The 23,567-nt window shown below is 39.7% G+C and overlaps 4 protein-coding genes across 4 annotated transcripts; 1 reads left to right on the forward strand and 3 right to left on the reverse strand.

Moving 5' to 3' along the window:
• Positions 1-1,746: 1,746 nt before the first annotated feature.
• On the reverse strand, positions 1,747-7,391 carry aurkb (aurora kinase B). Its single transcript, XM_026146930.1, has 9 exons — positions 7,246-7,391; positions 5,794-5,832; positions 5,461-5,539; positions 5,048-5,093; positions 4,768-4,956; positions 4,054-4,192; positions 3,806-3,954; positions 3,547-3,721; positions 1,747-2,472 (listed from the first exon to the last, which is right to left on the reverse strand). Exons 1-9 carry the CDS (start codon positions 7,249-7,251, stop codon positions 2,299-2,301), a joined length of 996 nt encoding a protein of 331 aa, XP_026002715.1. The 5' UTR covers positions 7,252-7,391; the 3' UTR covers positions 1,747-2,298.
• A 1,963-nt stretch (positions 7,392-9,354) lies between these two features.
• On the reverse strand, positions 9,355-13,286 carry LOC113008959 (uncharacterized). The gene is made up of 3 exons (XM_026146941.1): positions 13,181-13,286; positions 12,970-13,045; positions 9,355-11,611 (listed from the first exon to the last, which is right to left on the reverse strand). The coding sequence occupies exons 1-3, from the start codon at positions 13,279-13,281 to the stop codon at positions 10,568-10,570; spliced, it is 1,221 nt and encodes a 406-aa protein (XP_026002726.1). The 5' UTR covers positions 13,282-13,286; the 3' UTR covers positions 9,355-10,567.
• A 206-nt stretch (positions 13,287-13,492) lies between these two features.
• cops6 (COP9 signalosome subunit 6) lies at positions 13,493-19,725 on the forward strand. The gene is made up of 10 exons (XM_026146966.1): positions 13,493-13,642; positions 14,998-15,123; positions 15,231-15,362; positions 16,308-16,396; positions 16,653-16,715; positions 16,803-16,850; positions 16,957-17,071; positions 17,852-17,944; positions 18,161-18,261; positions 19,246-19,725. The coding sequence occupies exons 1-10, from the start codon at positions 13,510-13,512 to the stop codon at positions 19,384-19,386; spliced, it is 1,041 nt and encodes a 346-aa protein (XP_026002751.1). The 5' UTR covers positions 13,493-13,509; the 3' UTR covers positions 19,387-19,725.
• Positions 19,726-20,166: 441 nt separating this feature from the next.
• Positions 20,167-22,518, reverse strand: and4 (actinodin4). Its single transcript, XM_026146954.1, has 5 exons — positions 22,496-22,518; positions 22,113-22,176; positions 21,973-22,017; positions 21,716-21,876; positions 20,167-21,145 (listed from the first exon to the last, which is right to left on the reverse strand). Exons 2-5 carry the CDS (start codon positions 22,165-22,167, stop codon positions 20,363-20,365), a joined length of 1,044 nt encoding a protein of 347 aa, XP_026002739.1. The 5' UTR covers positions 22,168-22,176; positions 22,496-22,518; the 3' UTR covers positions 20,167-20,362.
• Between the last annotated feature and the right edge of the window lie 1,049 nt (positions 22,519-23,567).

A 23,567-nucleotide genomic window follows, 5' to 3' on the forward strand; every position in this document is an offset into this window, starting at 1 on the left:
AACATTTTACAGGGAAAAGGACAAATCAGATATGTTAAGTGTTTTCTCCAACTCATTTCATTTTTTAAACATAAGTTGATGCCTGCAAAACATTCAAAAGGAGCTGGGGCAGAGGCAAAATAACCCTTTAAACCAGGGGTCCCCAATACCAGTCCATGAGGTCCGGTGTCCCTGCTGGTTTTAGATCTCACCCTGGGTCAACACACCTGAATCACATAATTAGTTTATTACCAGGCCTCTGGAGAACTTCAAGAGATGTTAAGGTAATTTATCCATTTAAATCAGCTGTGATGGATCAAGGACACATTTAAAACCTGCAGGGACATCGGCCCTCGTGGACTTGGATTGGGGACCCCTGCTTTAAATGTAGTAACAAGTAACAATCTGTAACATTCTCAATTAGCAAGTTAATCTAGAACAGGTGTGGGTATCAAGATTGGGTATTAAAAGACTGACATAGCCAAGTGGGCTCAGAAGTACTTCAGAAAATCAGTGTCACTGAACACAATCTGCTGCTATATCAAGCTCATCTGAGATGGAACGAGTGACAATAGAAATGTGTTTTGTGGTCAAATAACTCCACGCTGGGGAGAGGATTAGCGTCGAATTCTACATTCCAAAGATGAAAAAGAAAGGTTGGATGGTATGGTTTGTGCAACACTGCCCATGGCATGGGGGGGGTTGAAGGCGTAATTGATGCAGACTTCATAGGACTTCTAGAGGGACATATGCTTCCATTAAGACAATCTCTTCCCAGGAACTCCATGTGTATTCCAGGAGAATATCAGTCTGACTTCATAAACAGTCTGTGTGCTTGACTGGCCTGTCTGCAGTCCAGAGCCGTCTCCCACTGAAATTGTCTGGTGCATCATTAAAGAAAATCAGATAGCCGACCACAGGCTGTTACTTACTTACAGCAGGAATTGCAAAGATTCTGTGTGTAAAATTGCAACAATTTCTTCAGTTCCAGAAGATTGGTGTGTAATTAAAAGAAAATGTGATGCGACCCAGTGGTAAAGTTCCCCTGTCCCAACATTTTCGGAGTGTGTTGCATCAAGGATCAGCTACCCTGCCATGAACTGTAAACTTTCCAGTGAAGCTGAATCTTGGACACGATTAAGTGTTCCAACAGAACAGTGAACCCAAACACATATCAAAGCTGGTTTTGAACATATAAAACAAGTCAACTTGAAGCTCCTGGAATAGCCTTCCCCACCTCAACCCTATTGAAAATTTGTGGATTACGCTTTTTAAAAAAAAAACAAAAAAACAAAAAAAACAACCCACACAGGTCTGTACCAGGACACCAACACATTTAACCCTGGAGAACCCATGGGGTCAAATTTGACCCCATGGGTTCTCCAGGGTTAAATGAACTCTACTCATAATCCTGCCAAGACTGTTCAAATATCCAGCCAGAATTATGCCAGAAGCTTGATGATAACTACCAATAGCCCCTTTCAGGGTGCACCTTCAACCAAATATTAGAGGGTGTATATATACACTTTTGCTCTTGCGGTTTACACAACAAAAAAAAAAAAAACAACAACAAAAAAACCCAAATTACTTACCCTTACTTGATAAAAGTCTGTGACTACAAATCAATATATATTTTTTTAAATGTTGTATAAGCAACTTAATATAACCCTTAGCAAAGGTAGGACTTATAGTTGCATTACACTAACCAGGTTTGCCAAGCAGCTAGATATAAACTCTGTGATCAATTACTCATTTGATGCAAACAAATCCTTTTACAATATTTATTAGAAAGTTAAAGTACATCTTGAAGGAAATTAAAACATGCTTTCCTGCACAAGCCCCAAACCCCTCGGCACAAACTATTCAAGAATATAAATGAGGCAGTCTAACAGTAGTATTTTGATGTCAACACCATCTGAGGCAGCAATCCAAAACAAAGCTGTGTCAATTTTGAAAAGTAAAGAAATCACAATTACCAAAAACAAAACACACTTCTAGTGAAGGCACTATACATAGATAAGGACATACATAAGGACTGTACATTTGGGGGGAAAAAAAAAAAAGGGTATGCGAGAATAGACAAACAGCAAAAACTGATTAACCGAAGTCATTTTAAAGCAAAAGAAGTGAAAGATTTTCTGCATTTGCAGGTTCTCAGAATTTGTTGTTCATCTTTGTCATGCATGACATAATACTCTGAACCCTTTTCATGTATAAAGTTGCCAGTATAATGGCAGTTTGAAGCCCATGGCAGTGAAACCAAAAAAATATTGGGCCACAGTCTCTTGCGGAAGGAAAAAGACCCATCATAGGGCAGGCTCAGGATTTCTTGACAGGGCAGGTTGGAGGCAAGAGCCTGTGAGAGTTGGCACGCACCCACTGGTGGTCGATGACACTCTGTAGTGGGAGGCGATCGATGGGGTTGTGGCGAAGCAGCTTGGAGATCAAGTCTCGGGCACCATCAGAGACAACTTTAGGGAACTTCAAGTCCACCTGCAAATGGAAGATTTGATTCATGCATTTATCAGCAAAGGGGAATGCTGGGATTCTTAAAGTCTTAGCCAACTCACAAACTGCCAGGTACAGTCGAGTTTGATAATCATTTCCTGATACATGAGATGTAATGTCAAGTTTGAAAAAACGATGCAAGATGTGTCATTTTGGGGCGATCGTGGCTCAAGAGTTGGGAGTTCGCCTTGTAATCGGAAGGTTGCCAGTTCGAGCCCCGGCTTGGACAGTCTCGGTCGTTGTGTCCTTGGGCAAGACACTTCACCCGTTGCCTACTGGTGGTGGTCAGAGGGCCCGGTGGCGCCAGTGTCCGGCAGCCTCGCCTCTGTTAGTGTGCCCCAGGGTGGCTGTGGCTACAATGTAGCTTGCCATCACCAGTGTGTGAATGTGTGTGTGAATGGGTGGATGACTGGATGTGTAAAGCGCTTTGGGGTCCTTAGGGACTAGTAAAGCGCTATATAAATACAGGCCATTTACCATTTACCATTTTAAGAATTTATAACCAGAAAATTAAACATATAGATAAAAGTATTTTTATGCATTTTCTAAAACTTGTGAAAGGAATAAGCAGTCAAATGTTGTGCCCTTCAGAGTCATCCACATCTGCCAGTCAGCTACTGTTCTTATGCACATTTCAGAAAATGCATAAGTTCAAAACAAGCGGAGCTTAAATTAAACCTTTGCTTGTGACTTATTTTGTTCATAATAATTGTTAAGATCTGGGAACATTTGAGTGTCAAGAAAGTCCGCTCAGCGTAACACTTTAATCGGAGCTAAAACTCAAAATGTGTGTACTAAATCTGGTAAGCATAATGCTACAGAAGGTAAATTATCTTGTGTACTACATTACATTCCCAGAAGAAATAATGAAAAACCTACAAGAATTTTCCTTTTTTAGTATAAAGTAAGAGCTAAAGGGAAACAAGTGCTCGACTAGAGTGATACCTAAATGGCTTCTCTCACTACAGTAAAATCAGCTTCTTCTCTATGACTGAAACTTGTAACTTAATCATGAGATTTGACTGACCAAGTGCATTACACATGCAGATAAACACCAACCTTCATAATCCTTTTGTACGTTTCTGAGTGGCTTGCTGTTTCAAACGGTGGGTTGCCAACTAAACACTCGTAGCAGAGGACGCCAATGCACCACAAGTCCACCTTCTCACTATGGGTGTGTCCCTCAATCATCTCAGGAGGAAGGTAGTCCAGTGTCCCGCACATTGTGCGACGTCTGAGAAGGTTTAAAAAAAGGTGAGCAGGGCAGGGTGAACAGGCATCGTAAAGAAAGTGAAGTAGTGACAGTGTGGTTCCTCACCTTAGAGAAGGTGCATGGACTGACCAACCAAAATCAGCAATTTTCAGCTCTCCACGATAACCGAGAAGAAGATTCTCAGGCTTGATGTCACGATGAATTACTTTCTTCTCATGGCAATACATTAGTGCATCAGATATCTCCTCCATGTACTAGAATTTTAAAGAGGTTGGCATTAGGTTATAACTTCACTATTTTTGCAGTTCAGAGTAAAGAATTTTTTGTCACTACAATTCTGGTTGAGTTCTTACCGTGGCAGTACGCCGATCATCAAATCTGCCACATCTCTGAAGCTCTTTGTACATTTCACCACGTGGGGCGTACTCAAGCACTAAAAACACCCTCTTACGGTCATGGAAGTAATTGTAGAAGCGCAGGATGTTTGGATGCCTGAGGAAATGAAGCAGAAGAGATTTAAATCAGCATGCTAAATGCACCAAATATAAGCAGCCATTATATAGTATGCATTTATACAATATCAGCCTAATCTATAAGAGACAAATAAACCACTGAGAACACACCATTTCTTTGTATATCTTGTCCCCAGAGGCATTATACATGTAAATCATTGGTTAACAGACATTAACTACATTTCTCAGTGTATAGCAATGGCACAGTTAAAGATTTTTTTTGAAATTACCCAAATCATTGAAATGTTTAGATATAGAAGTACACAGCTCTCAGCATTGTTCGACCATTTGAATGTCCCTGCAGGAGACAGTGGAGGGTAGCACATAGCCTGCCAAACGTGTGTGAATTATAGGACGGTTGTTATAATCGCCCTAAAACGGGACAGTCCTACAAAAGGTTATTTTGTACATTTCAATGAATGTATCACCACACTTATTATTTGAACACATATTGTGTAACAAATTAAACTTGTGTTTGTAAACTCAGTGTGCCTAAGATGACAAAAGGGAGTAGAGCCAAAAAAAAAAAAAAAAACAAAGAAGCAGGATACTAACTTGAGATGGGCCTGAATCTCAATCTCTCTCCTGAGTTGATGCTCCACACCTTCTTTCTCCATCTGAGACTTGAACAACACCTTCAGTGCCACAATTGCTTGGAGTTTCTTCACTCTCGCAAGATAGACATTTCCAAATTTTCCCTTTCCAAGTGGCCGACCAATGTCAAAGTCATCAATGGAAATTTTCCTGAAATAAAAACAAATAAAAGTTCTTTTAAATATTCAGGACAAAGACAACATATCAGGAATATAGAACTAGCCTTAGGTAGTACACTTACTTTGAAGCTGAGCTGGAGGACGAGCCAATGCATTCTCTCGCAGGACCTAAAAATAACACCACAATTAAAACTTAGCAATTAAAAATTTCCTGAGGGGTCTCAATCAGTTATCATAGGTTTGTGTTTTGCGATTAGTTTTTAAATTTCATTTTTACTTTGTTTCAAATTCAATTTCAGTCAGTTTCCAGAGTGGATATGAACACTTCAGTTTACCTTTTAATTTTCTGTCTTTTAATTTTAATTTAGTTATGTTTTCGTTTTTTCTCTAAATGTAGTTTTCCAGGTATATGGATTTTTTTAAACTTTAGTTTTCATTTCTATTTTAATCAGTTTCCCCCCCAATATTCAGTTTTAGTTTAGTTAACTACAATAACCTTGGTCTTATCAGCATCTGCACAGAAGGAAAGACTTACCTGTGACAGTATTTTTCATTGTGTCTGCTCGTTGCTTCACCACAACTCGCTGAGGGCCTGACAGGTTCGGTGTGGCAAACTGACATCAAGAGCAAACACAAAAACACAGCTATAAGTGATTTATTCATTGCACTATGGCTAAATCACTCATTTATTAATATTACAACTACTACTACAAAATTTTACCTACATATATTCTTTGATTTGCTCAAAGTGACTTTCGGTATTTTAATAACACCTCAGTCCAAGCTGAATCAGATGTGCTTGCTAGATTTAAGCACAGTTAACAGTAATGGGCCAAGCAACATAATCTTTTACAATTTCCATACTTACTGGTCTTTGAAGACCTCTGGGCTCGTAATTTTCCTTATTCTGTAAAGAAATAAATACAACTCACTAAAACAGTACATTTGAGCTATTTTGTGCCCCCCTTGCTTTTAGCTTTATACTTATTTTAGACAACCAACAAAGGGAAGCAAGCAAGAGATTAAGGCACACTTTGTAACTCATAACCTAGGATGTTGTGTCAAGGCTCAGTGCTTTCCCTGTTTATCATTAATGGTGACTTTAACCAAGAGTTTGGAATTAACTCAATGTCTGAATAGATTACTTATAAAATATGGTCTGAAGTTCATCCAAGTCACAATTACATTCTGATTTCAATCATTAAGCACAACCAGATGTTCTTTTCATTTCTTAGCGTGCACACACACACACTGAGCTGTAGTGAATTTATGTAAATTGTAGAAACTTTCCTCATGTATAACTTATGATGCATGCACAATGACAAACATGAATGGTGGAGTATTTCTCCTTACCAAACTGTTTCAGTTCATCAGTATTTCTTGGAGATCTTTATTTAACAGCTCTCTTCACTTAATGCAACAGCATCTAAACTAGGTTCAGGTCGCCAATAATCTTTCTAGAGGCAAAACAGAATTTGTATGCTTTTACTTACTGGAAGGGCCACCTCTACAATCACTGTCACTTCCTGTTTTACGCCAAAATAGCACAGGGTGTAACACGTTCCTAAAGTTGGAGAGCCACCCTCCACTTCAAGTTAATACTTAGTGTGTAAAATAAAGTAATATAATGGCGAGCACACACGGCTATTACTGCGACCTAACCGATGGTTAGATTATTTCTAGATTCCATCCCCTCTCGTTTTTTTTAAATTGTGCACACATCTAAAGCGTTTTCTAGTGCCAGAGACAGTAATATATTTGATTTCAGCTGGTTTTCATTATCATATACAAAACCGAGAAGGAAACACTGTCTGTGGGTGGCTGAATTACCCACCACAACTCTTTACCCGGTTTGAGAGGTAAAGACGCCTTGTTTTATCATGACTTGATCGCCACACTGACCTTAGATATGCTGGTTCAATGCTTTATATAGTGTTCATAAATTACACTTACTGGATTGAAGATCAACGAGTTAAACATTTAAATTAATCGTTAAACAAAGAAAAAGGTTTACCGGGCCTCTGTCATTTAAAGTCAGCGTTCAAACAATTGCAGTACAAGTCACTGTACTGATCACCTTTAAGGAAAACATTAACTTAACTCGAAGTAGAAAACACTGCCTCGTTCATAGAATATACTACCTGTGATCTTTTTACCTCGAGTTAACGTTACACGTTAGTCTGCTAAGCTAGCTTGCAAGCACAAGGTTAGCTAAATTAAGCTAAAATTTACGTCTACGTAAACATTATATACGGAGTTTAAATTGTTATCAACTGTTACTCGGTAACGCTTGGACATAAATGTATAAATATCGAATTACCTGCATCGTAGTGAAGGAAAAACAGTATTAAATTTACAGCGTGAAAACCTCAATCTTGTAACCCAGAACTTCCTCGGCCGCCAGCGTTTTCAAAAAGCTAATCTTCACGAACGTGATTGGTGAGCTTCGCACACTTAGAGAACAGTCATTGGATAAAAGCGCTGCAAGGGGCAGCGTGTCATTGGTGAGCGGTGGATGTGGTCCCGCCCACATGCTGTACATTATTTTTAAAAAGCAGGAGTAACGTCCACGGTATGTGATGTATGTAGGCTGTATACAGCATTTATATCCTTTGTCTGCGTCCATGCATACACTATTATATATTGTACATATATTTATTAGTTTCAAGTTGGCCATTCTTGTATTTTGCTCGTTTGTGTTGTTGTGTTTGCACATCTCTGTTGCTTGTGGGGCTCGCACACAAGAATTTCACTCGCATGTGCTGTGCCAGTGTGCCTGCACATGTGATGTGACAATAAAAAGTGATTTGATTTGATTTGATTTGATAAAGGCCTAATTTTTCATTGGCTAAAATCTACAAAATTCAAGCACGTGACAGAAAACCAACAGTACCTGATACACCTGGTACGGTTTGAATGTATTTTACTTCATTTCTATGTTATGCTACTTTCAAATCTTACTTCACAAATGCAAATATTTTACTTTATACGTCATTTACTTTATACTTATTATTTCATACTGAAGATTTAATGCCTTCACGGTATGGTTCTAGTCTATATTGGCCCAAAAATTCCCTCATAAATAACTCCATACATTTTAACCATTTTTTAAACCACTGATCTAATTATTATTATTATTATTAACCTTTATTTTACCAGGAAAAGTCCCATTGAGATTAAAAACCTCTTTTTCAAGGGAGTCCTGGCCAAGAGGCGACAACATGTTAAAATTACAAAGTTACATACATGTTATAAGTAACAATTACATTTTAAAAAACATTTTTCTCTGGCTCTCTCAATTAAAATGTATGCGGTAAATAGCCTACCTGACAATAATAATAAATGGTTGATTAGTCCTTAATAAAGAGTATGGGAAGTGTATTTTCAAATTTACAACATTTATTTTGCAGAAAATCATCATACAGTAACACAACAGCCATAAAAGCTATTTTGATTTAGCTATACTTATTAATTTACTGAAAGTGAAAATGGCAAGAAATTTCAGTTGTTTAATAGTGTCCTCACTGCTATTGCAGACAATCCCTCATAACTATTATATATAATTAGCAACATTACTTCAACATTAATCGACACTTGGAGCACATAAAAAGCTAATTGCAAATAGTTTGTGCATTCAGGGCAGTGGTAGGAAACTTTGTATGTAGGACTTGAATGTTTTTCCCACTCACCTGTTCTGAAATGGGTAAAACAGGTGCACCATATATGATCACATCTATGCTGTTTTACTAACAGTACATGTTTAGTTTCAAGAGTCTCTAAAACCAATGTCTTCCTTGATTTGACCTATTGACCTATGGTGGATCTAAAATGTATCCAAATAGCTGCGGCTCAAATTTGACCAGTAAGAGCCGTAATGTACAAAAATTCATAGCACCCTTACAAGAGTATAACATTTTTAACCATTTTAATCTATGTGTATATTGGGTCACTTTCAATGTGAAATGTTCACACTGGACAAATTTGAACTCAACGGTATGTAGGTGTTAAATTCTTTGTTGTGTAGAATATAAAAAATTAAAACAATTTCCAGCTGCAAAATATACTGCATATCATATATAAATTCATGAATCCAAACTTTTAATCCCATAATTACTTTTAATTAAGATGCTTTTAATTTTGATTATACGGTTTGTGTACCATTAAGCTACTTGTGTAGGATTAATACTTACTCATTTAAATTCTTGTCTTTCCACTTTTCAAAAACCGTTACTGGCCACTCCAACACTCAAAACAAGAGAAATGACCCATGACAATTTTCTGAAGCTGACAAGAAATCACCTATGTAAAAGAAGATAAAATGTAGTATTTGACCTTGAAAAATGATACATGCAGTTTCATGACAAACTGATCAGTCATCTTTAAAGGTGCAGTCGACATACCGTATTTGTATTCAAGCACAAATTCTGGGTTTACTTCATCAAAATAGCTTTATTCAGAACAATTTGTTCTTCACAAGATGAACCTTCATTGAATGGTTGCTTTAAATGCAACACACTTCGGTATGATGACACAAATCTTCCATGTTTTTTCCTAAAACTGAGACAATATACACACATTCAGGATAAGCGGTTGCTTTTTGTTCTCAGTTTCTACAAAACACATATGCAACACCCAACAATATCCTGTGCATCACCCAACCAAACAGAGTAAAATATATGTTTTCTGACAGTATACGCTGTTGATAAGTGGTAAAGAACAGGAAACAGGTGGATCATGACTTATTTGTCTTTGTAGCTTACACCTGCTTATCTGTTTACAGTCCAACAGCAACTGTTCTGCATTTTATTTCATACCGTTAGAGTTTCTAAGCACTAAAAAGGAGAGACTTCCCACCGACTTACCTCAAAGAAACTGAGTATTGTAGGAGATCATGACATATCCCTTAAGACAATATAATTTGTGTCTTTGACGACAGATGTTTTTTCTTAACTTTCATAATGTAGTAACCTCAGCTTATGAGGCAACCTTGCAAACTGACGAGAAAGATGTTTTTCATGATGTTTGCATCAATGTGATGAAGTAATCTGATTTGTCAACGACAGACAATTCAGTTTGGAAGTTTTATGCAACTGTTACCAATCAGATTTTTCAGAAAACACCATATCACAATATATCTCTTACTTCTAAGTCAGCTTTAATCAAGACAAGTAACATTTTGAACATAATACTGTAAAAAGCTAAATAAAGGGCCAAAACATTTATTGTTGTTCTTGCACTGCTGAAAACTGCAATCCTCCTCTAAAGCACTCAAAGGTAATTCTGTCAAGGAAGTCATTTATTTTTATACATACTATTTTTTTTTTAATTTAATCGCTCAATAAACCCTTAATACATTTGAATACATTACTGTGTACAGCTATTCAGTTTTTGTTACTTCATTCTAAAAGCCTAAAAATACTATAAACATGGATCATTGTGAGCAGACTTTTAAAATTATTTATTTATTTATTTATGGACTTATTGTGGCATTGTCAGAAAAAGTTGACAGAGCATTCTGAATCGGGTTCTACTTATATCAACATGATCTAAAAGCCTATGTAACAGTTTTTTGTTGTTATTGTTTTATTTATTTATTTTTAATCCCATGTGGGTTGCTTGTATATAGCAGCATATAGCTTCATTCAATCTTCATTATTCTGAACAGAGCAGTTGGTAAACACCAGTGTGCAGGATGGCAGCAGGACAGCCAGTGTGCGACGCAGACCTGGAATAGGATCATTCATATCTGCCATCTTGTTCTCGTCGCTGCTGCCATCTGCACCTGCAGCTTCTTCTCTGTCCTGCTCTTCTTCCTCACCGCCCTCCCCCTCTTCTGCTGGTGGATTCTGACGAGGCTGGAACCTGACGTCCACAAATTCCAGCTGGCGAAGTCCACGGAGCATCCTGCAGCTCCGGGCTATCTGCAGCTCGCTGAGTGTGCAGTCCCACAGGCGCAGACGTTTCAGGTCTTTCAAGCGGCTGGCGCAGAGCAAACCTGGACCCACCTCTTTTCCACCAAGACTTAGCTCCTCCAGCCCAAGCCAGCCAGCCCCCAAGCCAAGGGAGGCCATATGTAACTGGTAGCCCTGCCGCCCTGTAATGCCTATTTCCAGAAACTTGAGCCTGGAAAGCCCTTCTACACCACAGACACCATCTTTGGCAGCACAGCTTCTAAGCCCATTAGCTGTTACACGAAAGGTGTCACGTAGCTCTAGATGACAGAGCCTCTCCCATGATGTCAGACCCTGCAGGTGCTGGTCTGTAAAAGAGGGCACATTGTTAAGGACTAACCTCTCAATACCAATCCCTGAAGGAGAGCCAGCCCCTTTTCCTTTCTGGTTCCTTCCTTTCAGTTGAGCACCAACACTGGATGTGGGTTCTGCTCTTTCTTGGGGACTAGCTGATGGCAGGGTCTGATTGAAGAAGCCACGAGGCAGCTCACAACCCCGCAGCTCCAGCACCTGCAAAGATGGAGGTAGGATCTGGCAACTGGGCAGGCTTCTCAGGTCTGCATGCAGAAGATAGAGCTTACTCAGTCGAGGGCATTTTGTGGACAAAACTTTAAGCCAAGACTCAGAGAGAAAGGTTCCGCCACGTGCGGACAGCAGCAAACCACGCAAGCGAAGGCACCTTAGTCCGCAACCCAGGTACTGACGCAGCAGGACCCAAAGGATGCGGGATGTCACCTAACACACAGTGGACAGTCCATGAATATGTGTGTGTTGAGAGAGAGAAACAATAACAGTCAATAACTGCACAAACACACAACCCATGTGTTATTAAATGATGCTCATTGTTTATTTTTAGAGCATATTTTACACACAAAAGCATTTCAAAATGCTTTACAAGGGGCTTTAAAAAGCAATACACAATTTTATTCACTATCAAAGAAACTAAAATACACATACAATTGAAAAACACATACCAGCCAAGAGAAAATATTAGTGGATGGCTGTTAAGAATGACTAGTAACAGCTCAGAAACTGCCAATAGATGGCCTAAGACTCAAATCAGCAACTAGGTTGTTGAAACAAAGATATGTCAAAACTGGCTTTGGGATGGATAAACCAGGCTAAGCTCCTGGAATGGCTTTCCCAAAGCTCCAACGTCAATTGTACTGAAAACTTGTAGACTATGTTTAAAAGCTGGCTCCATGTGGAAACCAACCAATTTAACTAAACTCAACCAATTCTGCAAAGAAGAGTGGTTAAATACCCAGCTACTGTTGCACCAAAAGCTTGTTGATGGCTACCGAAAGTGTTTAACTGAAGTGCAACCAATATTTATATTAACCAAATATTAGTTGGGGTTGTATGTGTGGATTTGATTCAAACTTGTGCATCTACTTTTTCCTCTTTAAAGCCATTAAAGCTGTGTTCTGTACTATTCTATTCCACCCCGGACAAAGAACAGTTCAAAGAAATTACGAAAAGCCCCAAATTCCTATGTAAAGAGCTTAGAAAGAAAAATGGCTGGACTTCTTTAAGTTTCTTCAAGACATTTCACCTCTCACCCCAGAAGCTTCTTCAGTTCTAAGACCAAATGGTGGAAAGCCCCAGGTATTTCAGCTCTAGTGGGAGTTGTCCCTTAAGAGGGTCGTTTGGTCTTAGAACTGAGAGGTGAAATGTCTTCAAGAAACTTAAAGCAGTCCAGTCGTTTTTCTTTCCAAGCGCCTTGGATTACCATGACCTGGATGACTGAGAACCTACACAGACCCAAATTCCTGTGGCATTCATGCCCATGATGCATCTATAAATATCTCAGGACAACTGTATAAGTGGGCCCGTTTTGAGACAGGAAAATCACGGTGTTGTATTTTTATTTGATGATACAGTTAAAACCAGTGCTTTAATGTGAGAGGATAAATTAAAACATGAGTCAACAGCTCCCAGTCGTTCATCTTTATCAAAAAAAAAAAAAGTTATCGCTATGGGTTTGTTTCTATTATTATCCCCAAGTAACAGACTAGATTACTAAAATGCCTGGCCTGCATTAACAGAAGAAACGAAAAATGATGAAGCCACACTGGCAACAGCATCCTTACCCCTTTCCATGAAGTCAGGTCGACATTTCTCCACAGTCTTTGGTCTTTAACAAGGCGTTTCCACCTCTTACATACCCTAAAACCACAATTTAAAATATATAAACATATGCACAAATCACATAACAAAAGACAAAACAAACGAAAACCTGAGTTTTGTTTTAAACGACGATTAACTAGTAAATCATTGAGAGCAAAGTTGAAATCCCCTTACCTCCCGGCTTTGACGACCTCTCGTACGTTCAGGTAGGACAACACATCGATTAAAATGTTTTCGGGAAAGTAGTCCAGATTGCAGCCCCTAAATTCTTCCATTTTGTAAACAAAACTCTCAAACCTCACACACGGAATGGTACATGAACGCACACGGGTTGCGCCCGAATCAGAAATCCCCCGGAAACACCGGTCCACTGACTGTGTGACCGAGCGGCCGCTGGGCAGTTAAATCAAATCAGCGGCTTTAAGCTCAACACAACGTTCCCCGACCCAAAGAGCCTATGTTTCTATAAACTCCCATCAGGTTTATGACCGTGAATATGCGGCATGGTTTGTTTTAAAAAAGAGCCCCGCGAAGAGCCACTTAACGTCCTTTGCATCAACAGTCCACTGCGCCTGCGCGGATTACCGGACAAGATGGCGACCAGCAATGGTGGAGGAATGGAAGTGGATGGGGCAGGCGAGTATTTATCCCTCATCTCATCGTTTCTGTCCACACCAACCAAAACCTGCGCGCAGGTTGCCGTATATGTTGTTTTGTGTGTTATAAGTGAGCGGAAGTGGCGACTCCGTGGTGTTAAAGGGTCGTAAGGAGCTTGCTCGCTGACATAGCAGGTTAACGTACTCAGCTCTGTGAAGCTGTCAGTACATTCATCACTGTGTGGATATTTCAGGCAGTTCCCTCTGCTTTGCCACAGGAGTTTGCATCAGAAATTTGAAGTAAAAGCTAACATCATGTGCAGTTGATTAAAATGCTGTGGCAGTGCTGCAACACCAAACACGTCAACATTAGCTATACATGAGAGAAACCGACATGCAGGCCTATATCTGTGTGAATAGTTACATATACATTAAAATGACTGTATGTAGCGAGCATAGGGCGACCGCTCAGAGTCGCGTTTTATTAACTTTATAAACTGTCATTGGGCACCTCGCTGACTCATCTACCTGTCCAGGTGTCCTGTTGGGAAACTGTGGAACTCGTTTTATGATTGTATATGCTATTTAACCTTTTAGGAACGATCCTGAGAATGATCGTTTGTGCCAAACTAAACAGATGATTAATGCCAAAAGGATATATCCAGTCACTTATTTTGAATGGAAAGAAAACTGTGTACTGTTGCTTGGCTCTGGAGCTCAGTGATTATTGTCATCAGCTACAATCCGAGTGTAAATAATCTCTCTTATTATTTTGTCTGTTATGCATTGGTCAAACGTTATTGATTGTTTTGGGTCCATACTGATTTACCGCTATTGATGTGTCTCTGCTTATTTTCTTGTGTTCCACATATACATGCAGTTTGATTAGACGTATACCGAAACAGGGCTGATCCATTGTTGATGAACTTTCCAGTTAATCTGATTGGACCATATTAATCACTGTTGCTTTTTTCCTAATTTTCCAGTAATTATTTGGATTTGAAGAAGTATTTCCGTTTGTACCTGGGTCACTGTTGCCCTTTTGCACAACTATCTCAGATTTGCCTAAAAAGGCTATGGTCCACAGATTGGATACATATATATTGGTTGCTGTGAATTTGTAGCTTCATATATCAAACATTTTTCAAGATGTATTCTTTTCAAAAATGGTCCATCGACACATTTTCATTGATATCATACGAAGGTAAAATTTTACAGTTTGTGACGATAAAATTCTGCGATGGTTGATTTGAGATGGAAACTCTTTGTCTGGCTTTCCGGTAATTGTTTGAATTTGACAAAGTGCTTCCAGTTAACAAGTTTTTTGACTTTTTTATATATTGTCATTGACATACTGTTAATCCCAATCATGTTTGTGTCTTTGTGTGATTGTAGCCAGCCCCAGTGTTATGGCCTCAGGGGTCACTGGGAGTGTTTCTGTGGCCTTACACCCTCTGGTTATCCTAAACATATCCGATCACTGGATACGCATCCGCTCGCAGGAGGGCCGACCGATGCAGGGTATGTGTGAAAAAACAACACATTATCCTATCACATATATATTGGGCTTATGGAATAAAAGTCTAAGTTAAAGATAAACATATGCTGTTGTGTTTGTCTCTGCTCAGTGATAGGAGCTCTGATTGGGAAACAGGAGGGTCGAAACATCGAGGTGATGAACTCCTTTGAGCTGCTGTCTCACACCATAGACGACAAAGTGCACATTGACAAGGAGTACTACTACACCAAGGAGGAACAGTGTAAGCTTTGTTCAAGTGTTAAGGACAATAATGCACATATTTGTGTGTGCATCTTCTTTGATGACTCAGTTGTTCGGTAGCTGGAGTTAGTAACACTGGCGTAATCATCATTCAGGAAAATCAGTTCACACGTCAGTTTGTCGTGATTTGTTTTTCTAGACTTAGACTCTAGTTTTGTCCTTGCCTCCTTTATTAAATTGAGACATTTTCTATCTGTGTTCTGACCTTCCCACACGAAGAACAATAAACAGTACAACAATTGATAAGTCTTGAACGCCAGAATGGGACTCTGTAGTTTTGGAGTTTCAGTTCCCAAAGAGTACAGATACATTGTTAATATGTTTGGATGTGCAAGGAGTAAAACACGTGAAGGGAGATTCCTGACACTTGACCAAAAGATGGCAGCATTGGATCCAGTTGTTGAGCCATAAGTAAATGATTTACACACAAGTCTTTTGGTCAAAATGACATAAAAACTACCAAAACTCTCGATCTCTGCCTCTTGCTTTGGATTTTGTAATTTTTTTTTTTCAAGTCAGTTCCTGTTAATTTCCAGAAAATCAGAACAGTGATTATAACAAAAACACAACTCTTTATGAAGGCAGTTGACTCACAGTCGTGGAGACATCCCGAGCCTCTGTAAGCATTTGCAACAAAGCCTCATCAAGCAGGGTTTTTTTTTAATTTGTATTTTTTAACACATTTTATTAAAATGACAAAGACTTAAACCTGTAGTTTGTTTCGTAAGTTCACTATATTGTTTAGTTAACTGCTGTAACCTTGAAAAAAGCGGAGCATGAGAAAAAAAAAATCTCTTCAGTTTTCATGTCACTGTGAGAGAGTTCGTTGATGACTATGTTCTCCAAGCCCCTCTCAGATATTTATTTATCAGTAAGTCAAGTCATCAGTTCATTTTGTTTTTACATTTGTCCTCTGGTCTCTCAGTCAAACAGGTCTTCAAAGACATGGAGTTTCTGGGCTGGTACACCACAGGTGGTCCTCCAGACCAGTCAGATATCCACATTCACAAGCAGGTAGGCAGACACTGAAGCCCACTGACAGGTGGCAGGATGTCGATGTTTTGACACGTGTACTATGACCATGAATGTTTCAGAAGCAAAATGTATCACGTTTAAGCTTTTAAATATCTTAAAACCCCATACACACCTGCTCCACTTGTGTTGTACGTTAACACATGCCTTTATACTGCTATAGAGTCTACACACAAGTACATGATGCTGGATATTTCAGATCGTTTGCTTTTACCCTCATTTCTCTACTTCCTGGCAGGTGTGCGAGATCATTGAGAGCCCTCTTTTCCTGAAGCTTAACCCAATGACCAAACACACGGACGTGAGTTCATTTGCATTGTTTCAGCAACGATGTCACTGGTACAAACACAAACGCCTCTGCTCTAAACAGTGTTCTTTTGTCCCACAGCTTCCTGTTAGCGTTTATGAATCTGTCATTGACATCATCAGTGGCGAGGTATAGTTTACTTCCACTTTTATCTAGTGCACGTCTAATCTTGATTGCCACAGATGCTTCAGTTTCATCTGATATGTATTGTTTTTGTTTGTTTGTTTGTTTTCAGGCCACCATGTTATTTGCTGAGCTGACGTACACTCTGGCCACAGAGGAAGCGGAGAGAATTGGCGTTGACCACGTAGCTCGTATGACGGCCACCGGCACTGGAGAAAACTCAACAGGCAAGACAAGCTGTTGCCTCAAGAATTACTTGTACATGTTCTACTAGCTACACACTGATCATAGTCATGAATTGTTGCCAATTAAGCATTCTTTATTTAACAATAAGCCACAAAAGGTGGTAAATCAGAGCTTTTCTCCAGCTTCAAATCCAAAGGAAATGGCTTTTGTAGCTTTGTTGAGTTTCTAGGCTTAGAAACGGTTAGAGGCGCTGTTGTCAAAGATTAAAGGCAGACTTGACTACTTTTTATGAAAATGTGTTTCCTTTAAAAAATGCAATATACAAATGATTTGTGATACGAGGTATGACTAAAAAAAATACAACAACAGCAAAAACACCTTCTACAATTTCAGTTTGGCCTTTCTCTAGTTTTGTCTTTCTGCACTCATGCCTCTGTGATGCATACTAGAGCTTCTCAAGTGTTAAAGTCATGTTAGGAAGGGGGCAAAGTCAAAAAAGAGGTGAACCTAGGCCATGGGCTGCCACATGCATGGTGGCAGGATCCACGGATTAGATGCTTTCAGCTGAATTTTCTCCCTCAGGGTTTTACAGTAGCTCTCCAAACTTTCTGCCTCACACTGGGGGGAAATTTTTACATTGTACAACCATGTAAACCCAGAAATAAATGATTTAAATGAGGTGTAACAAGCTGTCAGTTAGGGCATGGTGTCACATGGTGTCTCCTCCATCAGTCAGCTGTCCTGTGACCTGCGTCTTATTGGTCACCATCAAAATGAATCGGGGTTTAACTGTGTTGTTTGGTGTCTTTCTTCTGTGTTAGTTGCTGAACACCTTATAGCCCAGCACAGTGCGATAAAGATGCTCCACAGCCGAGTGAAGATCATTCTAGAGTACGTCAAAGCCGTGGAAGCAGGTGAGAGGATGAGGGGGTCGTTTAATGACTGAGTGAGAGCGAAGAATGTGAAAATAAATCTGAAAAGCAGATGTTTTTAAATGAGATGTTTCCTCTCCTTCATTTTTTTTTAAAGGAGGCCCCTCAAACATGCCCCTCTGTAATTACAAGCTTCTGTTTGACAGTTTCTTGACAAACTCAACATTTTCCAGCGTGCTGTTTATTTGTTTCTCACAGGCGAGGTGCCATTTAATCATGAGATCCTTCGAGAAGCAAACGCCCTGTGCCACAGACTGCCAGTCCTCAGCACCATAAAATTCAAAACGGACTTCTATGATGTAAGTAATCTTTGTTGCTCCTTCACACACACACAGATGGACCAAGGCAGGTCAAAATCCCGGGAAAAATGAGAAAAGGAATAATCTAACTTGCCTCTCTTTGGTAACAGTTTTTAAATATAGCTAATATTTAGCAGCATTGTAACAGTTAACAGGCAGGGAAACACGCGATTCAGGGATCAGTGTATTCAAATGTGATGTGTTTACAAGTAATTATAAAGATGGAACTACAGTGTTTCAGTGGACAGTTTAGAGCCAAATAAATTTTCGTTGCGTATCGAGACACATAAAATGCTCAAAGTACTTTTCAAGCATTTGCCGTAGTTGGTAAAGATGTAAAGACAAATGCGTCAGTTTATAAACTGACCCCATTGCTGCACCAGCCACATAAAGCATGTGGATCATTTTTGATGAGATAGAAAATAAATGAAAAGCAGCTCCTAAATCGTGCAACTGTATTGCAAAAAGTCACCAATCTTCAGTTTGATAAGTTCTATGCAAGACGCGTGAAGTCATTTTAGGTATTTTTCCATTGTTTTTTTTTAATAATCTGCCAGTGTACAAGAAATTAACGGAGCAGTGGGATGTATTTTTACAGCTGGTGATTATTTAGTCACTTTTACACAGTGTACTCCACTCTCTATTTCTTTACTTTTACCCACATTACATAAATCTTTCCCAGTGTTCCCAAGTACTGGGTCCAAAAACAGAAGACAAACACAATCCTAAAATCAAAGCTCACATCTCATTTTATCAAAGTGTAGCTGCACCCTTTTTGCTGCACGTTTTGCTGTCATCGACATCGAATACTACAATAATAAAATGAAAGCAGCAATAAAAGATGGTCAGTTAGATAAGATAAGAAGTCTGAGTCACAAGGAAAAATTAATTTATGATTAAATATCTCTTGTTGTGATGATGTTACTGTTCATTGTGCTGTAAAAGTGAGAACTCCCTGACGCCGTTCTTCTGTTTACCCTGCAGCAATGTAATGACGTCGGCCTCATGGCCTACTTAGGCACTATCACCAAGACTTGCAACAGTATGAATCAGTTCATCAACAAGTTCAACGTCCTGTACGACAGACAGGGCATCGGCCGGAGGATGAGAGGACTCTTCTTTTGAGCAAAGCAGAGAATCAAAACGAGCACCGCAGTTTATTATTCTCTGTTCTGTCTTTTTCTTTTCTTTGTTTTTTTTTTTGTCTGTTTCTACTTTGATTAGCTAAAAAGCAGTTCTTAAACCAACCGTAGCTTTTCAGAGCAGTTAAAAAATTCCAACCACAAGTGTATCTAAAAGCACCGATCATTAAAAGCTATGTACAAAGTCACTCATCTGTTTGGTGGGTCTGCACAGCAATGAGTCCACTGTACATGAACGTTCTGTTATTTTACCCAGTTTGTTTTACTGTTTCATGTTCCTGTATGTAATAAATGATCTGCTGATTTTTCGTTTTTTTCCCCATGAGACTTTGAATCTTCTGTCAACGAAGCACATTAAAAAAAGTCAGAGCTGCACTTTTAAATGAGCACATGAAAGTCTGCTACGTGGAGCTCGCCTAGCTGGAGGTTTATTGGCAGTAGCAGCACGTTTGCAGATCACCCACTGAAGTTGTGTTCCTGCTGTTTGATTGCCCTTATAGGTTTTGGACAGAGAGGCAGGAAAAAGACTGCAGGGTGACTTATTGCTCCAGAGTGTATGGAAAATAACAGGAGTCAGCATTTATTTGGCTATTAAATGTACAGCAGAACAGACATAATGGCCTCCCAGCATGCATGCTGGTACTTCACAAGTGATTTTTACCTGCCATGTGGCGATGGGTGGAGCAAAGCTTTCCCTTTGAGGCTACTTTGCACCTTTCAAAAAGGATATTCCAACTCAAAATGCTACTCGCTGGTGAAAAACTGATTTGTTACAATTTATTCTTGTCAAAAAGAAAATTGGTTTTTCACATACTGGCAGTTACACATTGAGTCATCGATGTAATTACACTGCATCTAAAAATGCGCTAAGACATTGGTTTTATTGACATTACATATAAAAGATGTGAAAGTGTGCAACTTGGATGTTTTCATAGTCTGTTTTGCTCCCTCTGGATGTTTTACTGGCTCTCCTCTGCAGGCTCATCAGCAGCATCAGCAGGCCGTGGGTACTGGAAGCGGGCTGGATCGTACAGATCATCCCTGGGGTTGTAGGGTAGAGGGTGCTGGTAGTAGTAAGGGTGAGGGTAGTAGGTTACTTTCTTAATGGGTGCAGGAGGTGCTGGCTCCTCCACATGTTCCTCCTCTTCTTCCTCCTCGACCGGAGGGGGTGGCGGGACCACAACCTTTCCTTTGATGGGCCTGGGTGGGTTGTCAATCAGGCAGTCGGGATCCCAGTAGGGGTCACAATCGTACTCCATGCCCTTAAAGGTGCGGATGTGAGCTGGGGGAGACTTCTTGACAAAGACTGGGGGAGGTGGAGGTGGGCCAGATTTCTTAGGAGGAGGTGGTTGAGGCACTGCCACGGGAGCTGGTGCAACCTTCTGGGGAGTGCAGTGGGGGTGGTACCGAGGGTCACAGAGCACAGGTACTGCACCTGTGGGCATGTAGACAATGTGAGGCTTGCAGAGGGGGTCCTTTTGGTTACACAGGTAGAGCACATCGGCCTGTGAAATGGCTGGAGCAATAGGAAGAGCAGGAGGCTCTGTGGGTCTTGGGACCCCTTTCATTGGCGGTGGAGGAGGAGGAGGAGCAACAACTTTGCACTTCTTGTCTGTGGCTGGGTCACACATGATCATAGGCACTCCCAGTTTGCTCTGGAAATAGGAAGCATCAGGGCCGTAGGTGTGCTCCAGGTACCTCATCTGCTGGTAGAGCATTCGCAGCTTGTCGATCTCATAGAGCTGAGAGGCGGAAAAAGAGTAAAGGAAAGACAAACTCAGGTTTATTTATGTAGCATCAAACTGCAAAAAAAAAAAAAAAAAGCTGCCACAAGTAGATTTATAATCTTCAGTTGGTTAAGAAAGAAACCCTGAGACACATTTAAAATCTGAAATCGTTCATGATTATATGTGTTTTTAAATTAAAAAGCTCAGTTGTAATCGCACTTCTCGACTAAGCCGAGGGGTGATGTGTTTTGAATCCCAAAATCCCGACCCTCTGAGATCAAAATGAAAAATCTTTTTTCTTCCTGCTTTTTTTTAAACTATGAAGGTTTAGATTTAAAATCTTCCACATCCAGATACAACATGTTGGTGCTGATTTTAAACAACCAGAACCTGGACTGAATTCAAAATTTAACATCCTTATTAGCTAAAATCTTACATTTGCTGGTCTGCAAAGGTGACTTGTCACAGTTTTCTGTTACTACAAAGAATGTTTAAAATAAAGAACACCTAAAGTGACACATTCTGAGGTGCTTATATAGACGGTGAATATTTGGGCTACCCCAGGAAGCCCAAAGTGTTTCTTACCCCCTCAGTGTGTCCGATGCTGCTGTAGTATTTGTAGTAAGCCTGGAAGTCTGGGTTTCCTCTGTACCACCGAGGGTCCGCATTACGCTTTGGTCTGGAGTGAGTCAGAAAATCATTTGCTTTCTCTGCATCAATGCTAACATCGCCTACAGGGACCATCTCTGTAAAAAGAGGAGATGAAGCTGAGTCTTTCAAAAACAGTTGGAAAAACAGCACCGCTGCATAAAGCCTCAGAAAATTGTTCTTTTTTAACTTACGTTCCTGCTTTATGACATTCAACAAAGATTTGGCCTCCAGCAGGCCTGAAAGAGGATGAAAAATAATTTGTGGATGTTGATTTTGATTGTTTTTGAGAGGTGAACCTGTGACATTGTGAAGTAAAAGAAGCAGAGCAGACCTGGGAGAAACACAAGACAGAAGAGTGCCCCCACCAAGCACGATGAAGAAATCATCTTGAACCTCTGTGATCATGAAGAAAAGGAAATGATCATTTTGAGGAAAACTGTTAGTTCGTACAAAATAACTCTGAATCAATTACATTTCACATCTACACATTTAACAAAGGTATGTGTCTAATACCAAAATTCAATTGTAAGACATAAAAATATGTCTTCAGGTAAAACTGTTCTGCAATCTGATGCTCTAAATGCAAAGATTAATATAGACTGTAGAATATAAATGTGGCTTGCAATTAATAACTTTATTAATTCAAATTATATTTTTGCTTCTTATTGCACGACCCAATATTGTAAAGAAAACACATCTGCCCGTTTTACTCACCTGACTCGGGAGGCAGTCTTCACTGGTCTGAACAAGGCTGAGTGGGTTAAATACACATCTCAGCGTCAGTTACCCTGTAACATTATCTTCTATCCAATCGGACTCTACCGACTTTGAGACCGAAATCTTGTCTCCACCTTCCTTTTAATACACTTTAATGTGGGGCCTTTGGCGCCAATTAAGAACAGAAAGCCTCAGGACCTTTGCAGCAAAGCCATAAAACAAAACAGACTTCAAATGGAAACTCCCCATTAAGTGTGGAAGTGAAGCATCACCTGCTGGGGCAACTGCAACCGTAGTGAAAATGCTGCCTACTAACACAATATCCATGCCAGAAAAGCTTACAAAAAACATAGATGACAACCCATGTTGCCTTAAACATACATTCATAATGAGACTTCACAGATTTCTGAAACACCACCGGTTTCTAAAGGTTGTTATTTTTACACAGTGAACACCTGCTTTTTGAACACAGGACAGCTATCTACAGAAAAAGCCGCCTTTGTCTCGGCATGTTCAATACTCAGACTGCATTCTTACTGAAGGCCGTCATACTAAACATACATGCAATAACACACACTGGTCAGTTTAATGTTATTCTCCCACATTCCCCAATCATAACGATGTCAAATGTGATAAATAGATTGTGAATAATGTCCATGATGAAAATATAATTTCCAAGTTTACATTGTTTTAGCTTCTTGCTGTATTAGATGCAATTATTTAGATACATGTCATCAGTAGACCAAAACATTTAGGTGACACATGATTACTAGTTACTCTACCGAGACAGTGCATACAATGTGTTAGTGGGTTACAGGATCATTCATCATACAGCTGGAAGCTTGCGGTTTTGAAAGCTAGATTTGGCAGCATTAAACATTTGTTGCCTTTTCTGAATATCCAAGCCTTTTGAAATCTTTGGTTCAGTGACTCACAAACCCAAAGTCGTGCGGGTTTTGTCTTTCAACATGAAAATTGTGACTTGCAGACCTGTATGTTCTGTGGGCAGGCGTTACTCAAAGGATTAGCGAGGCGTCCCCACTGTGAAACCAGGTGTTCATACACATTT

The sequence above is a fragment of the Astatotilapia calliptera genome, chromosome 2, assembly GCF_900246225.1.
Source record: "Astatotilapia calliptera chromosome 2, fAstCal1.2, whole genome shotgun sequence".
Lineage (NCBI taxonomy): Eukaryota > Metazoa > Chordata > Actinopteri > Cichliformes > Cichlidae > Astatotilapia > Astatotilapia calliptera.